The sequence below is a fragment of the Pipra filicauda genome, unplaced genomic scaffold (genome assembly GCF_003945595.2).
Source record: "Pipra filicauda isolate LSUMZ 115617 unplaced genomic scaffold, ASM394559v2 scaffold9_size5747161_pilon, whole genome shotgun sequence".
Classification (NCBI taxonomy): Eukaryota; Metazoa; Chordata; class Aves; order Passeriformes; family Pipridae; genus Pipra; species Pipra filicauda.
The window spans coordinates 2592821-2614506 of NW_024105198.1; the positions used below are offsets into that span (position 1 = coordinate 2592821).

The 21686-nt window shown below is 56.6% G+C and overlaps 1 protein-coding gene across 1 annotated transcript in view; it reads left to right on the top strand.

Annotated features, from left to right (window-relative positions):
- Positions 1–21686, top strand: part of EFNB1 (ephrin B1) — a 49329-nt gene that overhangs the window by 17796 nt on the left and 9847 nt on the right. The window contains exon 2 of the mRNA XM_027724916.2: positions 12079–12356. Coding sequence (XP_027580717.1) covers positions 12079–12356 — 278 coding nt within the window. The remainder of the gene's footprint in view (positions 1–12078; positions 12357–21686) is intronic.

Consider the following 21686-nt stretch of genomic DNA (forward strand, 5'->3'; position numbering starts at 1 on the left):
CTCCCTGTCCGCAGGCAATTGGAAACTGCTGGTGCTGGAGCGGGATGGCAGGCTGGGTGCTCTGCTCCCTCCCCCTCAGGCCCAAGGGCTGAGTTATTTTTAGGTTTAAACTCAAGCTTTCCTTACTGCTTTGTGAAAGGTCCCGCTGGGAGTGGGAGCTGTGTGTCCCAACAATGTCTAGTGACATCCTTGGGGACAGAGAGGAGCACGAGTCCTGAGATCTCCGGCTCTGGCAGCTCCCGTGACACCCGAGCCAGTGCTGGGTTCTGGTTCCTCTCCCTCGCCCCTTCCCAGCTGGATGTTGTACACTGTATTAAAGTTCAGCTGTACGTGTATCTGGCCTAAAAATAAAAGCAAGTCTGAACCAGATCTCTTTGGGCAGGAGCAGAGGTTTAAACCTGACACTCCTGTGCTGTGCTGGCCTCTCTCCTGCCCCCCCCCCCCCTTTCAGCTGCTGCTGTTCCAATCAGCTCTGAACTGGGTAAACTGGGAGCAGAGAAGAGGGAGAGCAGAGGGTGTCCCAGCCCCTCCCAGTGCTGAAACCTTTAGGAAGGTCTGTCTTTTTGCTGTAGATACAGAGAAAATTGGGGCTTTTGCACCTGAATGGGGCCTCACAGTAAAGAGCACAGTGGGCAGCACTGGGAAGAGGTTTTGGGGAGAAAGGGGCAGTTTCTTCCCTGCTGAGTGACATCCAGGGCTGAAGGTGGAGACTGGATTCAGGCTTTCCTGCGGAGCTGGCTCTCCAGGCTTTGGTGATGGCTCAGTTTGTGTGTGCAGGAGAACAAGAGGGGAGAAAACAAATAATCTTTTGAGGTCTTGTGACTCATCTTTAGTTTTTTCTCCCAGACCTAACCCAGCCCCATCCACCCCCATGGAGTGGGGCCGAAGGTCCTGGCTGGCCGAGCACGATGTGCCGGTGGTGGGGCTGACGTGGGAGTGAGGAACTCTGTGACCTGGTTCCTGCTTCAGCCTGGAGAAGAAAAGGCTCTGGGGAGACCTTAGAGTTCCTTCCAGGGCCTAAAGGGGCTCCAGGAGAGCTGGAGAGGGACTTGGGACAAGGGATGGAGGGACAGAACAAGGGGGAATGGCTTCCCACTGCCAGAGGGCAGGGATAGATGGGATATTGGGAAGGAATTGTTGGCTGTGAGGGTGGGGAGGCCCTGGCACAGGTTGCCCAGAGAAGCTGTGGCTGCCCCTGGATCCCTGAAAGTGTCCAAGGCCAGGTTGGACGAGGCTTGGAGCAACCTGGGCTAGTGGAAGGGGGTGGAATGAGATGGGCTTTAAGGTCCCTTCCAACCACAGCTGGGGTGGACAGCTGTGGGCAGATGTGGACGTGCCCTGCATTAGGACAGGAGTTGAGAAGCTCTCAGTAAGTTCCAAGGCCGGTGGCAGCCGAGCGAGTTCCCAGTAATGACACGAGGGCTGAGGGCTGGTGATTTGCAGCTGCCTGGGAAGATGGCGCTTCCAGACAGAGCTGGAATGACAGAACTCGTTTGGCCACCTCTGGGAGCCGAGGGATCAAAGGGCCTGGCGGTGAGTCAGGGGGGTGACGCTGCTCCTGGGCCAGGGGCTGGCAGGGCTGGCGAAACCCGGGAGACCTGTCGGGGCAGGGCAGGCCATCCCGCAGCCGGGCTGTGGGGAACCCTCTGCAGGGATTGCTCCTCCCTGCCCGGTTCCTGATGTTGGGATTAATCCTTCAAACCGCAGCATTGCATCCTTGGGGTGAGCCAGAGCCCCAGCCCTCCCAGGGACCTGGGTGGGTGCTCTGGGGCTGTCACCCAGCCCTCAGTGGGATCTCTGGGGGTGGAGACACAAGCCCTGGGACACCATTGGAGCCAGGGGAAGTCCAGGAGGACCCCACAGCTGCTGGTGCATGCCCCAGGGCATGTGTGGGCTTTATTTTTGTGGTAGTCCTCAGAAAACTGGAGGAGGCTGGTGGCTCCTCTCCCTTGCTTTGGAGGTGGCCAGTAGAGTGTGAAGGGGGGTGCTGAGGGATTTGGGGACCCGTTCTGTACCCCTGGGAATGCAGCAGCAGTGACTTGCAGCACTCAGTGTTGTCTGGTTCAGGGTAGAGGGTCTCCACTGTCCTGTTGGGAGGTTTGGGCTGGTTTGAGGCTCCTGGCTGCAGCCTGGGATTTTGGGGTGCAGGGTCAGTGAGGTGTCGGATTCTGGGGTGCCGGGTTCTGGAGTGCAGGGAGGAAGGGAGGGAGGGGCTCTCTCTCTCCCAGGACCCAACCACTGGCTGTAACTTCAGCTCTTGGCTTTCAGCCCTTCATTTTTCCAACTGAGCCGGAAAAGTGAGAGGTGGGAAGAGGGGGGATCTTGGAAAACAGTGGGGTTCGTGTCAGGTCTGGTGGGCTGAGCCCCTTGCCTGCCTTCCCCTGCTCTGGGGAGGGCGGGCTGCAATTTGCCTCCGATCTGTCCTGACTGGGGATGGATCTGCATGAGAATGAGCAGGCCCTGGCGGGGAGGGCCTACTCTTGGGTTCCTTGGGCATATTCCTGCCGCTTTCCCTTCCAAGTGGGCGCCCGGCCGCCGCCGCGGGCCCTGCCAAAGTAATTCTTTGCTTTGGAACCGGGAGGCGAAATCTCCTCCGTTTTATTTCGGAGGGGTCAGGGAAGGAGTGGGAACCCTGCTGATCCAACCGTGTTCCCTTTTAACCTGCCTCTCCCTCTCTCCCCCTCCCGGCCCCCCGTCCTCCGGATGAGCGGGGCTGCAGCCAGGGCACGGGCGGCCAAACCGAGGCCGGAAAACACACGGAGCCGAGCGGGAACCTGAGCTGCTTCCGATGGATCATTTAATATCTGCAGCGTCCCAGGGCTGGGACTGTGCTGCTTCTGGTGCTGTCAGGGTTTTGCAATGCCTGATGGGTGCTGGGCTCTGTCGTTCCGGCTTCCATGTTTTCCCCTGGGGTTTTTGGGTACTATTTTTCAGGATGGAGGCCATCCAGCTGCCAACCTCTGTCGGGATGGGGTTGGCAGTGTGGGCAGGAGAAGGTGAGTGCCCGCTGCCCACACCTCGGCCCCACTGCCACTGCCCAGCCTCATTGTCTCACTTCTCTCTCCATTCCTACGCCAATTAAAGCGCCGTGTTGCCATTCATGGCCCTTATGGTTTTGTTCAGTTGTCTGTCAGCTCTTGTCAAGCCCTGTCCCGTTCCCCTCCCCCGTTTTCAAAAACAAAACCCCTGACAAACCCCCCTTTGAATCCCCTCTTACCTCACTCCCAGCGAGGGGCCCCTTTGCCGGGGGATGCCGGCGGCGGGGAGACCGCTCCCCACGCCGGCTTTGTGGGCCCCGCCGCCCCCCGGCCCTCGGCCTCCCGCTTCTGCCAGCATTAATTAGATAACTCGGCTCCTCCAGATTCCTCCGCGGGGAGATCGGGACGATACAACTCAAGGGAGAAAATATGGCTTTTTTTTCTCTGCATTTCTTGGCCAAGCCCGTGGTTCCGTCGCTGCTGGAGCTGCTTATTGTGCTGAAAATAAGGAGTTTGCAGGGGGGTGTGTGGGGTGGGGACAAGCCCAGGGGACCCCTGGCGCTCCTCATTCTGCGTCTGCACCCCAGGCCGGCGCGAGTGGGAGCCTGGGGTCCCCCGAGCCCACGCCACCGGCTGCAGGTGGCAGCAGCAGCCTGCGCCACTGCTCTGGCCCCAATTAAATCTCCTCCAAACTCCCTCAATTACCAGCACTTTTTGTTTCCCGCCCTCACAGGGTTTGGATTCGGATCATTTGGGAGCAGTGTCTGAGTGCACGGGGTGGGAAGATGGAGCAGCACGTGGCGGCTCATGTCAGGCCTGGCTCCTGCGAGGGCTGTGAGCCTTCTCCTCCTGCCCCTTCTCTTCTTCCTCCTCAGAGCGTTGGGGTGAGCAGCAGCCATCCCTGTAGATGATGGACTGGCATTGGGAACCATCTTGGCCGAGCACACGATGGGACAAAGGAGAACATTCCTCTTTTGTGGGCGCTGCCTTTCGCTGTGCTCAGTGTGGCGATGGAATGGGGGCCACCATTATCCTCCTTGGAGCTGATGGAGAATCTGGGACTCAGATGCTTTCCTTGGGCATGCCATGGTGCAGGAGGGCTCTGAGTCACCGAGGCCAGCCCTGGCTGCCAGCGGCCGTGGGGCCAGGGGCATCACTGGCCACTGTGGCCCCTGCTGGCCGTGGGTGCTGAGGTGTGGCCAGCATCTGTGCTGGCTTTCCTGAGCCTGGTGACCTGTTCTCCACAGCATTCTGATGGCTGGAGACCTGCTCTGCTCTTGGTTGGTGATAACCTTGGTGTGAGCTCTGCTGAGCCACCTGTTCCAAAAGCCCTTGGACTCCTGAGCCCAGCGGCAGGAAAACTGGCACAGGGACAGAGAGGATCTGTGGGGATCATCCCTTGTCCCTGGTGACCTCTGCTAGCTGTCCCTCCTCTAGACTTCCTCTACCTTGGCATCTGGCACAGGGACAGGAAAAGCCAAACCCATGCAGAAGGGTGGCAGTGCTGCTCTGAGGTGGCTCTTTTGGCTGGAGAGCATCTCCACGAGTGGGAACGTGCTGGGCCCTGTGACAAGTGATGTCTTCAGTCACCTTGCTGGCTGTTGCTCTGGATCTCTCTCCCTTAGGAGAAGGAGTCTGGACTGGAGGAGGGGAGACCCATCTGTAAGCTGCAGGTTTGCAGCTGTAACCAGGGTCCTACTTCCTTTCCCCTTGCAGAAACCCCGGAGGTGTTTTCATGGAAAATGGATTCTTTCTGGTCTTTCTCTGTTGTCTAATCAGGTACAGCTGGGCTGTCCCCTTGATGTTGGGTGAGGGCTTGGTCTTCAGAGATATGGCAGCGACTGTGCAACATCTGAAAAAAGCTTGAGGAGCTGTGGTGGGATGTCCCTGCTTCCCACATTCCCTGTGTCCCGTCTTCCCTGCATGGAGCAAGCAAGGTGCTCTCTTTAGCTTCAATGAGAGGCTGGCTGGGGAGGGTTATGGTACAAACATGAGGCTCATGGTTGCCAAACCTCCACATGAAGCATTGGAGTGACCTCTTGATCATTGCCAAAGCTATGGGAATCCCCAAAGCCACCGGCTTCCCTGTGGAAAGGTGCTGGGAGCAGGGTTGTGGCTGGGGCTGGTGTTTGAGCGTGGACAGACTGTGCTGCCGTGGGCATCACCCCCATTTCTGGGCAGAGGGGGCAGCTTGGTTTCATTTCCCCCTGCAACTGGTGTTTCTGTCCCTTCCGCTCAATCCAGACCCTGGCTTGGCCATGACCCAGAGTCGGTCATGGCGCGGAGCTCTCTGGGGTGTCTGCACTGGGGACATCTTTTAACTTCACCTCAAAAATGTCATCCTTGGCCCCGGGGGTCACTTTGGGGTGGGTGGGGGATTTTCCCAGCCGGTGAGGAGCCTCCTAGCTGCATTAAAGCAACAAAGGGGTTTTGGGGAGCAGTGGAGTTGGAAAATGGCATCCCGGTGCTGGGGGGGCCGGTGTGCGTTGCCATGGTGACTCGTTTATGCCTCACTGATGCGTCGTGTAAATCCGTTTGGAAACGAGAAGGGCCTTTTGTCTTTGGGAGGGTTGAATGGGCCTCATTAAACCCGAGATGTGGAAAAAAAAAGGGCCTTAAAGTGTGTCTGGGAGGGGGACGGGACAGGACAGCCTGTGGGGGCTCAGCAGAGGCTGTTCCCCCTCCCGGGGACAACGAGGAGCTGGGGGGGGCTGGAAGGTAGAAAATTTCTCTCTGAGCATCAGAGACCAAGAGAGTGGGGGAGATATGATGCTGCTTTTAGAATTACCTGGAACTGTTGGGTCTGTGTGGCCACCTCGGCTCCGAAGGACAGAGCAGAAATAGCAGAGGTCTGCCGAGGGCAAGGAAAATAATTATACATAGATTAGCAGGGGGAAAAAAGATGGAAGGCTCTTCTAAAGGAGACTAATAATAGAGGAGCACATGAAAGAAGTGGGATCTGAGAGCGTGGGGGTTCGCGTGCTCCGATTTACCCTCTTACGGCGACGGGGAGCGCGATGGACGAGCGAGAAGGCGACAGATACAGAGGGAGGCAGAGGAGAGTGTGGAACCTTTTCATTCCACTTGTAATTAACTTCCTTCCACGGGGTTTCTTTGTTCCCAAGAGTTGAATGGGAGTCAAAAAGGAGAATGGGTCCTGTGCCTCCAGCTGCTGGCACCGCTCCGGGAAAGGGCTGTAGATGCTGTTGGTGTACTGGAATAAGGTGGGCCATTGGGATTAGTGTATAATTCCTCTGGTTTGGTTGTCCTCAGCTCTTGAGAGGTGAAGTGAGTTGGGTGGGGGGCTGTCCCTGTGACATGGGGTGTCCGATGCTCTTGGCTCAAGCTGGGACTGTGTACTCGTCCCTGTCTAGTGATGCTGTTTGACTCCAGCTGTGATGGTACCACCCAAGAGACATCCCAGTGTTTGCTACCAACCCCTCGATGTCTCTTTCTTGGTGAAAACACAGACCTTGACAAGGGCAGCGGTGCCTGGGTGTCAGCAGGGGAGCTTTGGAGCGATGGTGGGAGCGCGAGCTGTGCAGTGCCCCTCCAGTGGCTGGAACTCTGTGATATTGGGGTCTGGAGGACTCCTCTGGGGACAGCATTGATTTCTCTGGCTGGTAGCCAAGGGTCCCGGGAGAGAGTACCCAGTGCCTGGACATGGCTACCATGTCCCAGGGAAGTGAGGGAGAGCGAGGCAGAGGGGTGGGGCTGAACCTGGTGTGACTGGGCACCAGCAAAGCTCTCGCAGGGTTCAGGAGTGCTTTTCAGGAGCACACACCCAGTTCATACAGGGAGTTTTGGCTTTTTTACTGGATCTGGCCCTTTCCCATCCCTTTGTGAGGTGGTTCCCAGTGGGTGTGAGCCGCGGTGGCTCGTGGGAGCTGTGATCTGGCTGGAAGGACCTGTTGGTGTGGAGAGCTGGGCCCATGGGGTCTTCAGCTGCCCAGACACCAGGAAAACCACAGAGCTCCTGCAGGCCTCGCTCTGCCGGGCACTGTCAGCCTTCCCTGCCAGATGTACATGTCCTGCATGTAAGATACAGTTATTTTTGGATTTCTTTGAAGCAAACAGCATTTAGCATATGTCATCTTGTATGTATGTCAGCATCGGCTTTAGAGCGTCTTCTGCGAGGAGCAGGTTCTTGGTAAATGTTGTTCTGTTGCTGCAAAGCCTGATGTCAGGTGAGGGGCATCGTGTGTTGTGGATGTGGGGAAAGGTGATGCTGCCCTGGAGATTTGGTAGTTGACATGGTGCAAGGAATGCCTGGATCAGAGAGGAGAGATTGGAAAGTGTGTCAACACATTTTTTTAAAAAATATGGTTTTAAGCAATTCACTGGTCTCCCCTAAGGAAGATCTGAAGGACTGCTGGATTTTAAGGTTCCAGATGACTTGTTTGCAGGACACTTGTGTCTGCAGCTGTTGCTGTGAATGTGTTGGCTTATCCATATCTATCCATGTGTTCCCACATGGAGGAGAGGAGCCTGCATGGGGTGGATGTGTGGAGGAGGGAGGTTTCATGCCCAACACGAATTCAGAGCTTGTCCCACCAAAGGTTTTCCTCCTCACCCTGTGTTCCTGGGCTTGCAGAGCCTCTGACAGTGGTGGGAAGGAGCAGGTCATCCCTGTGGTGTGGCAGTTCCAGGAACCCTGGTGCTACTGGAGCTGCTCGGTGTGGCTGGTATCCCACTAGCCATCCCGGGAAGCCATGGGATTTTGATCCATCAGGTGGTTTACTGGGAGCCCCACCACCTCACGGGGCTACTCCTCCTGGAAGACAAGGTGTGAGCTTCCAGCCGCTGCTGGAAGATGGTATTGCCCTGCCTGTGGTTGCATGGGGTCTGCTCATCCCTGTGTGTGAATCCGTGCCCGGCTGCATTGGGATCAAACGGAAGGAGCAGCGGGCACGGCGGGGCTGGTCTGTGCCTGCCTGGGCAGCACTGCTGCCGTGGTGTGTGGAAGCTCCTGCCGAGGCACAGCCAGGGGCACAGGGGCTGCATTCCCTCCTGGGCCCACGCTGTGTTCCAAGGGATTCTCATCTCTTACTGCCCCATTCCTCCTCTCCCAGGAACCCCCCTCTGTGATGTCAGGGTGCTGCCTCCACAGGCACTGAGTCCACGGCTCTTCCAGCAGGTCCCACCTATAGACCCCGCTCAGTCCATCGGGTCCCACGGTTTGGAGCCCTGAAGGGAGCATAGCCCTCCGTGCTGCTGAGGGGGGAGCTCTGCAAGGGCTGGGGGTCCCCAGCAGCGGCCCCCCAACTCAGGGCAGGGGAGAGGCTGCCCTTTAATCCCGTCTCTCTGCTCCAGCATCCCGACATCCCGCTGCCAACAGAGCTCCCGTTGTTTACCCAACTCGGAGGAATCGGTTTACAAGGCTCACAAATACCCTTTTCACCTTTCCCATCAGAAAACACCTCCCGAAACAATGAGGAAATTGGATGCCGCCACCTGATCGGTCCCAGGGAACCTGCAGGGCCGGGAGCTGGGGGCCGGGGGGCTGTGGGGGGATGCCTGGCTGGGATGGCCGGGATGGTCCCAGCACAGCTCTGCGGGTGGGCAGCCGTGGGTGCCACCCAAAAACCACCTCCAGGGGCTTTAATGGATGGAGCTGCCGATAAGTGGAGCGATGGCCAGTGCTCTCCACCTGCTCAGCTGGCAAAAAGTACTTGTTTTAAACTGTAATGGCTGTAGTTAATCATTCCCACGCCCTTGGACTCCAGGAGGAGGGATGTGACCTGTGAGCTGGTGACGGTGCCACTCACAGACTCCCAGAGTGGTTTGGGTTGGAAGGGACCTTAAAGATCATTCTGTTCCACCCCCTGCCATGGGCAGGGACACCTCCCAGGCTGCTCCAAGCCCCATCCAACCTGGCCTTGAACACTTCCAGAGGTGGGGTAGGAATAAAGCTGGACCATTCTTGTGAGTGATGGGCGAGGTAAAGGAGAGTCATACAAGGTGGAAGCTGTTTTTCAGCATTAAGTTTCAGTTAAATTTTAGTTTTCCTTGTATTTTTTTCCTCCTCACCTTAAAACAGGGAAATCAAACTGTATTTTATGGAGGAACAGCAGATTTCCCCCTCCCTCCCTCCCTGACATTACAGCGGGTGCTCTGAGGGCACGATGAATTTCCCTATTAATTTAGAAGTTGCTCTGTTCATTCCTCCCGGTTAAGATAAATCTGAAGACGTGTCCTTGTGAAGACAAGTCAAGAGTGTAATTCCTTTTTGTCTTCAGCCATCCCTCTGAACTGAATTTCCTTGTCCCCGGAACTGGCTGCAATCCTGCGTTCAGGCAACACGCGACAATTTTTGGACTCTCCTTTTTTCCTCTCTTTTTCTTGTGATAAATGTAGCTTTTTACTGAGTATTTTAAAGGAGAATTTCCTGTAGAACTGGCCTCTTGCATGGCAGGAGCTCTTGGTCTTCTCTAGGATGGTCATTACAAGCTGTTCTTGTGACAAAGCAAAATTTTTTGGGAGCAGCCCTGCTTTTGGAGAAGAGAGAGGACACTAAGGGGGAAATGGAGGAGAAAAAAACAGGGAAACTGGAGGACAAAGGGAAACATGTTGGGGGGGAATGTGGCTGGCAGAGAGAAGCAGTCAGAGGGAACACCTCAAAAGCCCCGTGCATGGTGAGGTGGCTCTGTCTTGCTTGATGTAGGAGATCTGGAAGATGTTCCTGGGCTAATTTCCAGGCCAAAGCCCTGTGCTTCTGGAGCTGGGACTGAGCGGTCGTGGCAGGGACTCGCCTTGTTGTTTTATCCTTTAAACAAATAAACCAAACATAGGCCCTGGTCCTGGAGTTCCTCAGATGAGGAGGTGCCAGCAGGATGTGGTGCTGGGATGTTCTCAGCTGCCCCAGCTGCTTCATGGCCCCTCCCCTGTTTAAAAATCTGCTTGGCCCCATCCCAATAGGCTGGTGTCGTGGGGACCGGTTGGTTTGCAGGTGTTGGCCAAGGTTTTGGCCATGGAGGTTTAATAGGTCCTCCTGGTATGGAGATGAGGGTGGATAGCAGCTTTCTCCTCCTGCTCCGGCGGTGCAAGACATCTGCTTGACTTGTTTGTGGCTTCCTGTTTGGCATCTTCTGGGCAGGAGGGAGCTGGCAGGGGCTGGAGGAGGGAGCTTGAGTCACTCCAGAATCCTGTGCCAGGAAGCCTCTGACTCAGCCCAGCCGTGGAGTGTGGGATCCAGCTGCCTCTCGGGGTGGGAACCCGGGGCGAGCGTGCAAGTGTTCACTTGCACTGCGTGTCTGCGGCCGGGAGGGAGGGGCAGGGGCTGCTCCCCTACTCCTGCCCCGCTCCGGCCTTGCGTCAGGGCTCCGGCCGTGGGTGGGGAAGCCTTTATCGCTCCCGAGGCTTTGGAAGCCCGTGCTGGCCACCGGCCAGGTGACCTACTTGGTAGTGTGAAGCGAAGCCTGGCTTACCTGCCGGTAGTGCCGCGGATGGAGCCGGACTGTGCCGTGCTGGCAGCACGGTCAGCATCCCACCTGCATCCCTGAAAGCCCTTCAGGGGTCGACTTCCCAACTCTCTCATGGTCACCTTCTGCCAGAATCATGACTTGTGTAAAACTTAATCACTTCCCAAACCTACTGTGGCCAAAGCCATGCTGTACTGCCGGTGCCAGGGTTGGGATGATCCCGACCATCTCCCTGCGCCTGATGCCCCATTGGGCATTGCAGCTGCTTTGGATACTGCTGGAGCTGATATGGTGGAGGCAGAGCTGCAGCCGCGCAGGGAGGATGGGCGGATAACCTGCCTGAATCCAGCTCCATGGGACCGTACCCACCATCCCTGTGCCAACTCTCCTGGGCTGGGAAAGGGCGGGCACCCCGGCTACCCGTCTGATCTGGCAGCAAGGTGCACATGATGTCTGTGTGTCTGTCCCACTGCTACCGAGCTGGCACCGAGCTCCGGAGCCCATGCCAAGGGCATCGGGGGGTGCGTGGGCTCTGGCTCCGCCTGCCAGCTCCCAGCCTGGCATGTGGATCTGTGGGGCTCCTGCAGCCAGAGGCCTGCTGCTGGTTCCAGCTCCGTGGCTTCTTGCTAAGACTTGTACTGGAGCCACGGAGCAGGTTGGTTTTGTGTGTTTGATCTTCTTTCCATGGAGCCTGCAGCTCCAACTGGAGCAGCTGGCTGGGGGCAGAAGGTGTCCCGGACCCCATCCAACCGCCAGGATGGACCGGGACAAGGATGGGCCGTGTCCGAGAGCGGAAGGGGAAGCGTGACCGTGCAGCCAAAACACTTGCTTTGGTTTTTGCCATGCCCAGATTACATGAGGGAGTTGCAGCAGAGATAACTCTGCAGGAACATCCATTCCCACCTTATCTCCCATCAGGAACGCTTGTTGCCTACATCAAAGTAGATGATCTGCTGCTTCCCTCCTTGCTACCCTAATCCTCTCCTTCATGCTGGAAAAACCTAATCAGAGCCTTGCCCCACCATAACGAGATCCGAATGCTAATTATCAGCATCTTGCCTTCCTTCCCTTCCCAATGCCCTGCCTTCCAGCCCCGAATAGCTTTCCTCCCTCCTTGCTCCTCTCCATCCGGTCCTCCCACGCTCCTGGGCACGCCGTTGAGCCTGGTGAGGCAGAAGTTGTCCTGCAGGATGCTTCCCTCCCTTCCATTTAAGGACAGGAATTCCTTGGGGAGCCGGGGCGTGGAAGGGATCCCTCCCTGCACCCCATTGTCAGGACTTCTCCCTGTGCCTAATTATTGCCTGTCCCTGCAGGAAACTCCTTGCCTGGCCGTCGGGCAGAGCCACGGCGTCTCCAGCCCGCTTGCTCCTCAGCCCTTTGTGGGAAGACTCCATTCCCTGTTGGATGCCAGGCTTGGGGCTGGGAAGGGTGCCCGCCCTTTCATGGCTGGAGAGCAGGACTGACCCAAGCCAGCCCTGGTTTTGTTGGAGGGAGCCCACACTGGCTCTGTTATATGCTGGGATGGGGAGGGAAGAGGAGAACTTAATTCTGGTGTCAACTATCTTGTAGAGGGGAAGCAGCAGAGTTGAAGCACAAAATAAATGTTGTGAGTGGGGTGGGATGGGCTGGTGTGGCTCCTGCTCCAGCATGTGGTAACCTCTCACCCTCCTCTCTTTCAGATTCATGACTGGGAAGGGGCTGGTCATCTACCCGGAGATTGGGGATAAACTGGACATTATCTGCCCCAAGGCGGAGCCGTCCAAGCCTTACGAGTACTACAAGCTGTACCTGGTGAGGAAGGAGCAGGCAGATGCCTGCAGCACCGTCATGGACCCCAACGTGCTGGTGACGTGCAACCGGCCTGAGCAGGAGATCCGCTTCACCATCAAGTTCCAGGAGTTCAGCCCCAACTACATGGGCCTGGAGTTCAAGCGGCAGCAGGATTACTTCATCACATGTGAGTCGCCCTCCTCCTCCTCGCCGCCGGCCCTGGCTCGGGAGGGCTGCGGGCTCCTGGACAGTGTCGCCAGGCACTTGTGTGTGACTTGGCCGGTGCAAAGAGCTGACACGTACGGAAAATATGTCCCGCTGGATGGGAGCAGGGGGAGGAATGTGTCACTGGCTGAGTGGGGTCACCGGTCTGTGTCTGGCTGCTCTGCTGTCCCTGCCCCGCTTGTGACCAGGAGCAGGAACATGTCCCCAGGCGGGGTTGGCTCTGTGTGTCTGGAGCACTGTCATGCCTGGAGCTTATATTTTACTGCCATCTTTGCTGGAGGCATTACAGGTCATTTGCAGGACTTTGCTTGGGAGAAAGAGGAATGGTGTCCAAGGAGATGCTTGTCCTTGTCCGTGGGTGCTGCCTCCAAGAGCAGCTCCGGCAGCGGGAAGTGCCAGTGGTGCGCAGTGTGTGCTGTGATCCAGATGGCTGCAGAATTCTGCACGTTGGCCTGTCCCTTTTGTGTCTTAGTGCTTTTTATGGAGGGGAGAGGGAAGGACATTGGAATTTTCTTGGGGCCTGTTGTTTGTGCATGCAGGGGACCATTGCACAGGGGTGTATCCGCCTGTGCTGGCTCTGGTGTGGATGGAGGAGGACGCTGGGGAGCTCGGCCATGTCCAGGCAGTGCTGCCAGCTCGCTCTTCCTCCCCTCCTGTCCTGCTCAGCCTGGCTGTTCCCGCCTGGCTCCGTGCATGCAAAGGGCACGGTGGCCGTGGCTCGGCTCCCTCGCCGTCACGTGCCATGGGCTCACCTGCCATGGGCTCACCGGCGAGCAGCCGGCGCAGGGGTCAGCCGCCCGCGTGGGAGGCGAGCGCCGGCCGGGGGAGCCGCCACTTTCCCCTCCGTAAACAGGGTATTTTTAGCCTGGAATCTGCGGGAGGGGGCGGCGAGGCCGTGGCAGAGCTGGGGGCAGGAGGGGCTCTGCCGTAGCGCGGTGTCGTGGTGAGGCTGCCGGTGTGGACATCCCCCGCCAGCCCGGCCGGGGCTGGAGTTGTGCTGCAGAATAGTTGGGAATAAACCTGATGCAGAGGAAGCAGCCGAGCCCAGCTCTGGCAGGACAGCCCTGAACCCCCCTCAGTTCTGTCATGGGAAATGGTTCTTAGTGCTTCCTGACGTGTGACTGAGTGGGTCGGGAGTGGTGGTTCTGCTCCCTGCATGGCCATGGAGATGCCAGAGTGGCTCCTGGATGGTCAGACAGGAAGGTGTTGCTAACAGGAGAGGTGACAGGACCTGGCACAACAACCCGCTGAGCCGGCTTGGCACAACGCGGTGCTGGCAGCGACCATGGGCTGAGTCACTGCCGGGCCGGACTCTCCCGGAGTGATGGTCACCGTCCCTGTGCCAGCCTGGGGACATCTATCACCTGTCACTCAGGGAACACCAGCTCTGCAGCCATCAGGGATGCAGGAAGCCCTGATTCCAGCCCGGGCACCGCAGAGATGGGTTTGGGATGCCAAAAGCCCTGGCACAACTCCCATGCAGACTCCCATCTCCTCCCCATATTTGGCACCAGCCTGATGGCCCTGGGATGCCAAAGTTCAGCCCTCTGTGGTCCCTCAGCTGATGAAAAGCTTGATTCAACACCAGCTTTGCTCGCAGTGGGCAAAGAGGGCAAAGAGGGGCCAAAATCACAGCCTTGGTTCAGGCAAACATCTTGAAGCACTTGGTCAGTGGCTTCTCTGTGTTTGGAGGTCAAGTTCAAGCATTGATAGGGTCATCAAACTAACGAGGGCTGAAAGAAGGGGTCCTCTGAGCTACATCCCATGGGACCTTCAGGCTGTAAAGAGCCCTCAAAGACAAATATGTTCCCCAAAACAAACTCAGAAGTGGAGCAAAGCACTGGGAAGAAGAAACGTGAGATCCCTCATATGTCATCCAAGTCCAGGAAAGTGGGGGCAGAGGGATTTACCAGCCTCTGAATTAGCCAAATTTTAAGGAGCTATTTTTCATTTCACACAAAAACTCAAGTGAAAATCAACCTCCTGGAGCTTTCGGAGGCGTTTTCACAAGCAGCTGACAGTGTGTTGCCGACTCCAAACGTGGCTCCCCAAGGGCCCCCGTGGCTTTGGGTCGGTGCCAGCTCCCCTCCAACGCTGCCGGCACACCTGGGGCACTGCAGGTGACCGGCTCCGGCTCTGGCTCGCTGTGGATCCGACGGGATGCACAGCCTGGATTTTGTAAAGCCGGCATAGCACAGTTTACAAAATCCTGGCTGTGCGTCCTGTCGGATGTTTGGCTGAGCCTTTTAAGCTCATTTTTTTAACATAAAGTCCTATTTATCCTCTATTTCCCAGTTTCGTGCTGTCTAGGGAAGCAGCGAGCGGGGTGCTCGGAGCATCCCTGTGGGGTGTCCCCCCTCCCCTCGGGGGGCCGGCACTGCCCTCTGCCCCTTCCTTGGACCGTTTCTGACTTTAATTTCTCTTGACTCCTCCGTGCTTTGATGCGAAACCCCTCAGAGCCGGGAGCTGCCAACTGAACTTTGGCCCCTGGGTGGGCTGAGGATGCTCCTGTGATCTGGCCATACCCTCTGCCGAGCAGCCCCAGGAGTTCTTTCTGCCAAGAAATAAAATAGCCAAAAAAACAAAGTCAAAAGTCTCCCGAGCAGACCACCCACGTGTTGTCTTTTTTTTGTCCCCCCATTTTTTCCCCCCTCCCTCTCCCCAAGCTTTGCCTGGACACACAAAGGGGTTTTTTCCTTCCTTTTCATTTCTAAGCCGGGGAAGCGCCACTGAAGCCGAGGGGAGCAGGACGTGTGCCGCTGGAAAACCTGCCCACGGGAGCCGGGGGCTTCCCGGGGTCCCTCCCATTCAGGGCTGCTCCTCGCCCTCGCTTTGGATATGCCAAGCCTTGTTTAGGGACACTTTTATCACGGAGGGACACAGCCCCAGCCCTGGGCTTAGCAATGAAAAGGCTTTTGAAAGCCGACATTCCCTGTCCCTGTCCTCTCCGGAGCCTCACACCGGCCCCCTCCACGCCAGCTCCAGGCTTTCCTTGAAAGCATCTTTACTCCAGAGGCTGGGCAGGGGAAGGTGATGCTTCTTCCTAAGCCTTTCCATAAAGAACAAGATGTGGCATCTCCTGCCTGCAGGTCCATGGTGAATGCAGAGGCTCGGGGGGACCATGAGGCTCCAGCAGGATCTAGGCACCATCCCCAGGATGGGGTGCTGAGAGGGCAGAGGAGCTGGGAATTTGGGAATTGGGTGTTCTTTTCCATGACAGGCTGTGATTTCTTCCATCCCTGGTCTCCCAGGTGCTTCCCTGCCTGCTTTTGGTGCCTGGATGGGATTCCCTGTCCCTGGCATCCCATCCCTTCCCTACAAAACCATCCTGCACCATGGGCAGACAGAGGGAAGTGTGTGCTGGTGACTCTCCAGGCGGTTGCTCCTGCTGTGCTGTATGGGAGGTAGGAAGGCAAGGTCCAACAGGAAGGAAGTTTTGCTTTTTTCCCCAAAGGGAAGTCTTTTCCCTGGTTCCTGGGCCAAACACAAACCATGGGCAGGCTGCTGGGAGCATCCATGGGGACTCCGGGGTGGTTTGTACTTGCAGACTGGTGTGTAGATGCAGGTTCTCCTGCCATTCCCTGGCCAGCAGTGAGGTTTGGATCATTCACAGCATCCTGATCAAGGCAGGCACGTGATTCCTCCGCCTTCTGTCCCTGCAGAGCTGGTGGAGAGGCTGGTGGCTTGTGAATGGCTGAAATGGGAGGGAGGAATGTATCCCAGTGCTTCAAAATTATCTGTTCAATTGCATTTTGGGCTGGCAGGAGCAAAAGGACACAGGAAGGGGGAAACTGAGGACTCCTCTGGGAAGATATTGTCCAGAGGCGGGGTGGGGGTCCTGCTTTGGGCCTGCAGGTCCCCTGCCACATGTGTGAGAGTGTGGCCATGCCAACCTTTCTCCTCAACCTTGGTTTTGTGGATTTCTGGTGATTTTCCTTGTTTCCAGGGCAGTCTGTGTCCCACTGGAGTGGCCCTCCCTCTCCCTGGTGCCTGTGCTCCCGGGATGCTCGTGGGCAGCTCCGGCCCCACCAGGGCTCAGCCAGCCCTGCAGGTTCAGCTCCCTGCACCTCCCCTCCTAATTCACTCCGGCTCCTAATTGCGTTTGCTGCTCCTCTTTGAACTTGCTCCAGTTTCACTATCTCTGGTAATGAGGTGCCTGGATAGAGATCCATTAATCCCCATGTCCTGGCAGCAGGGCGGTGTGAGAAGGAGCTCCCGGTGTGGCTCCCTGCCATGTCAGAGCTCTGGATCAGAGAATCAAAGAATAGTTTGGATTGGAAGGAACTTTTAAAGGTCACTAAGCCCATCTCTGGAATGCCCCATCCTGGAAGTGTCCAAGGCCAGATTGGACGGGGCTTGAAGCAACCTGGTCTAGTGGGAGGTGTCCTTGCCCATGGCAGGGGGATGGAACAGAATGATCTTTAAGGTCCCTTCCAATGCAAACCATTTCATGATTCCATGATCTTCAGCTCAGTCAGGTCTGTGAGGGGTGTTGGTGGTGCCCAGCTGTGCTGGTGCCTCTGTGCTCTGGCAGGGACATGCCTGGTGGCGTGTTCTTCAGCCTTGCACTTGCTCCATCCTCGGACACGGTTCCCCAGTTCATTCTCTGTTTGGTTTTGGGGTTGTTGGTGGTCCTGGAAGCCCCTTCTGTGTTCAGTGGGGTGTGGGATGATGGAGACCGCCAGACAAACCTTGATCAGCCTTTCGGTGCTCTCCAGGCAGCTGTTTGCAGATGTGGTGAGCAGTGCCAAGGTGTTCTTCCAGGTTGGATCTCTCACTTGTCCCTCTGGCAAGCCCCTGGCACGGCTGCAGTGTCTCACCTCTCCCCTGAGCCTCTTTAAAGCACAAAGGCCTTGTTTGATGACAATGCTGAAGTAAAAGCGAGGCCCTGGTAGATGTTTCCCCATAAATCCAATGCGTTTGCTGTTTATTGGGAGTCTTTAAGCCCTTCAATCCATTTTTGATGTAATAACATCCGTAATCCAATCTAACGCTTTTTGGCAGCGGGATCCGGCGGGAGCGGATGTATTACCGAGGGTTGCGTTAAACCCCTTGTCTTGCATTTCTGTTTTTAGATGCAATTAGTCTTAACCTGGCAAGAGTTATTTGTTGTAAACCAGCGCTGCCGCTGCAACGCGGCTTCGTCCCTGGGCCGCGCTACGTCAGCGTTTTCAGTGTGGAGAGAGGGGTCACCTATGGACTCCAGCTGCCAGGATCATCCTTCCTCCCTTGGAATCTTTTGGGACACGTTGCCATACTTGCCTATCTGGCTGTGCTCCTCCAGTTTCCGTTGGTTTGGGAAGCCTTTAGCTGGTGCCAGCGTGTGTCTGCGGGGCCACTGGAGCTCCTTCCTTGGGATTTGATAATTTCCTCCCTGGTTCCTTGGGATGGGGGCTGTGCCTGGGGGGGTTGTCAGCCCTCCAGCTCTTTGCTGATTGCATTTGAATGTGGCCACTTTCATGTGCTCCTCATCTTCCATCCCACAACTTGTTTGGTGGAGATGAGTTGAAAGCCCAAGTGCCGTTTGATGCCGTGATGGGAGCTGTGAACTTCTGCTGATAAAAACCCAATTAACCGGTTTCCTCATTCTTCCCCCAAATGCATGCCAAGTCCTTGGCCATACCTGTCACATACCTGGGCCAAGCAAAGGCTGGTGGCATCCATCTGATTTTGGGGCTTTGCTCTCTGTCCCTGTCCTGCTGAGAGCTGATGACAAAGGGTGGGTGGGACCCTCTCCTGCAGGAGATGCCGCGTGGGAGCCGGTGGATCTCTAACGTGTCCCACTCCCGACTTCAAAGCCGGGCTCTGGACATGTCAAACCCAAATAATGGCCCTTAGACAACACGCGGTTCCTTGTCTTGGAGCCTTGTCTGAAGACCGTGACCACAGTAAATGCGATTTTGTTGAGCCCTGTCCCTTAAGCCTCTGCCTCTTTTCTCTTCTCCTCCTCCCTCCTGACCTTTTCGGCTCAGCGCTGTCCCCGGACAGCCCCTGGCAGCTGATCTCATGGCTCAGCCTTTCATGGCCCTAATAGGGATGAAAAGCCCCCTCCAAAAGGGCCGGTGTCCTGCACCCGGCCGGGAGGTAAATTCCCTGTGCTTTGATCTGCTCTGGGGCCGGGGGGCCCTGCCTGCCACAAACACCCGGCCGGGGTCCCGGTGCCCGCTTAACTCCCTGGCTACTGGGCAGCCTGGCCCTGCCCGCAGCCCTGGCACAGCCAAGGGTTTTGGAGATGGCCACTGGGTTGTGTCTGCCCGGGAAATTGGGCTCCCTGCATCCCAGGATGCTGTTCCCCACCAGAAACGATTTTCAAGAGTGTCTCTTTGGCACTGTCACGACCCATTAGTAGAAAATAAAACGTGTTTAACTCCTCAGTGCTCCTGAAAACAGAGTGACAAGCAGTAGTGAAGTGCAGGGGTGATGGCAGTGAAGAAGTGACATCTCCCCCTGCATCACCTGCCTGATCCTGCTCTGCCCCCACTCCTGGGACATTGGGAATCTGCCTGTCCCCCCAGAAGTGCTCCCTCAGCAGCTGTGGTGGTGGGCCCACAGCAAAGCAGCCCTGTAGTTTTTGTGGTGCATCCTCTCTTCCCCTTCCTCATCCTCCCCTTGCAGCCCCTGCTCCCCCAGCACATCTGCAGCAGGAGGACATGGAGATCCCAGGGCTTCTCCTGGAGCTACAGCTGCACAGGCGTTGGCGGATCTGGCTCTTCATCAGTGGTCACTTCTGAGGGCTTCCTCCATGACACAAAAGAGAGATAACGTGGCTCCTTTTGGATTAAACTTTAATTAAGAGACTCTCAAGGCAGAAGCAGCCATCAGCTCGACAAGGAATTGAAACAAATCCTGGCATACTGGTGCGTCCAGGAGATTTGTGCATGGATAAGTGCAGGCAGCTACTTCCTTGGCATGTTTTTTAAAATAACCACTTCTTCATCCAGACCCTCTCCCCGGGCTTTTCCCCTGGGATCCCCATTGCACTCTACTGCTCCCGTAGCTGCCAAAGTGCAGGGAAGAGGCTTGTAGGGACCACTACAGCTCTGACCTGGTGTGGAAGGGTCCATGACAGTGTGTGCTGGGTCCTTTTCCGTGCCTAATTTCTAAAGATCTGTGTTTGTCCACCTCTGGACCAGACCAGCCATGCAGGCAGGGCTGCCCAGCGGTGTGAGGCACCTCTGGCATCTCACCTTTCCAGAGTGGATTGGTGTCACTCTCCATTCCAAACCTCTTTGCCCTGAGACTTGCTGCTGTGTAATGGCTGTGCTCTTTGATCCCCCCTGGCAGAGCAGGGGTTACACAGCTCAGGGAGAGGCGGCTGTGGGAGCAGCAGGATCGGGGCACAGCTGCTCCCCCCTCTGCAGTGGGATCTTCCCTAAGTTTGGGGCCAGAGAGGCCCCTTCCTCCACCATTACTCAGCAAGAGGGCAAGTCCTTGTCTGGATAATCAGGGGCTTATTTGGCATGTACTGGAAATGTCTAAATCCTGCAGCTCAGGGTGTTGCTGGAGACCGTTTGGTGCCGTGCTGGTGTCCTGGAGCAGAGGGCTGAGACCAGCCTGGGGTCCTGCCATGTGTGCTCCCTGGGAGCAGTGGATCAGTGAGCTCCTGCTCCAGCTGTTGTGGGGTGAAGCACTGGGAGCCAAGGGTGATCCTGATCCAAGCTGGGCTCCTGTGGGTGCACGACCACAGCAGAAACAGTGCCTGGGCTGGCTCCTCTCCCAGCCATGGGATTATTTGCATCTCTGGGCCAGGAGTTGCACCCATGTCACCTCCCCACTTCCAGCAGGTTCCTGATGCTTATGCAAAGTTTGCCTTTAATTGCAGTGGGGTTTCCTCCCAGAGCTCCTGTCCCTGCCTGCTGCAGGGCACCTCCTCCAGGCAGCTGGAGCTTCCAGAACATTTGCACATGAATCAGCCTCTCCATCCCTGATAACCTGGAGTTTTCTCTGAGCCACTGGAGCGAGGATGGAGCCCACTAGAGGATGGAGCCCTTAGTGGGCAGCGTTGGCTCCATGTGGGGAGGAACTGGCGTTGAGGATGGCACTGTCCATCCCCATCCCCTTCCCAAGGGATTTCTGAGTCATCTTGCAGATGTTTTCCTACCTAACAGGAGAGATTTACACCCTGTTAAAAGGCAATAAGTGCTTTCCTCCCCTCCTGCTCCCAGCGGGGCCCACAAATGACTCTGGCAGAGCATCAGGTGGGGAATTACGTGGCACTTTCTTCCTGACCTGTAACCAGTTGCTTGGGGCGACCACAGAGTCTGCACAAATCATCTTCCTCTTCCAGCAACACGTAGTTTTTGTGGAAGGGGTGGATAGACCTGGAGACAAAGGGTTTATTTAGTGCCGTGTTCCCCCTGTGCTGGGCAGGGAGCAGGGCAGAAATGGATGATGCTTCCACGGCTCATCCACATGGACAGCTTGCAGTGCTGCTGCTAAAGGGCCTGTGAGAGAGTCAGCAAGCTGTGGTCTTGCAGCCAAGATGTGCTTTTCGGCCTGGATGAGGTTCCCTGCAATATAACAGTGACTCTTAATTATGATACTAATTAGGGTTGGTTATAATTTTCCACCAGAAAGCTGATTTAATGGGAAATTAGGTTTTCACTTAAGTGAAAGTGTTTGCTGTTGTTCTCCCTTTGCCCCAGGAAAGCATGTTGAGAGAGTGAAGCTGTAACAGGTGAGGATGAGTGTGGTGCGTGTTCTCCTCCCTTCTTCTTTCCCCTGTCACTGGCTGACACTGCCAGCTCTGCACTGTGCATGTCCCTCCACTCCCTGTAAAGACTGGGGCTAATTTAACCTTTTAATTTGATTTTGGGGATGCTGGCCTTGGCCAGGGGGAGGTGAACCCCATCCCTGCCAGACCCTCTGCGACGATTTTCATTCCCATTTCCAGCAGTGCATTTGAACTGGGGATTTTCCCACTGTGTTTACTGGAGCAGGAGCGTGGGCTGGGATGTCCAGATTCCCAGGGCTCCACTGGCTGTCTGCAGAGTGACTGCAGGGATGGGCTCCCTCACCTTCCCAGTACAGATGGGGAGGGACAGAACGATCCCAGTTGGCTCCATGGCACTGGTGCTGGCTGCATGGGCCGGCAGTGCCCCTGATGCCAGGTCAGCGAGCAATGGGTCAGCGGTGCTCGAGGAGCAGCCTCCTCTTTCCATGCTGGACCGGGCGGCTGGAGCAACTCTGGAGCAGCTCTGGAGCTGGCAGGAGGGTGTGTGAAACCCAAGCCTTGCACCTTCTGTGCCGAGCGGGGACAGGACAGGGCCGGGCTGGCTCAAACACACGTTTC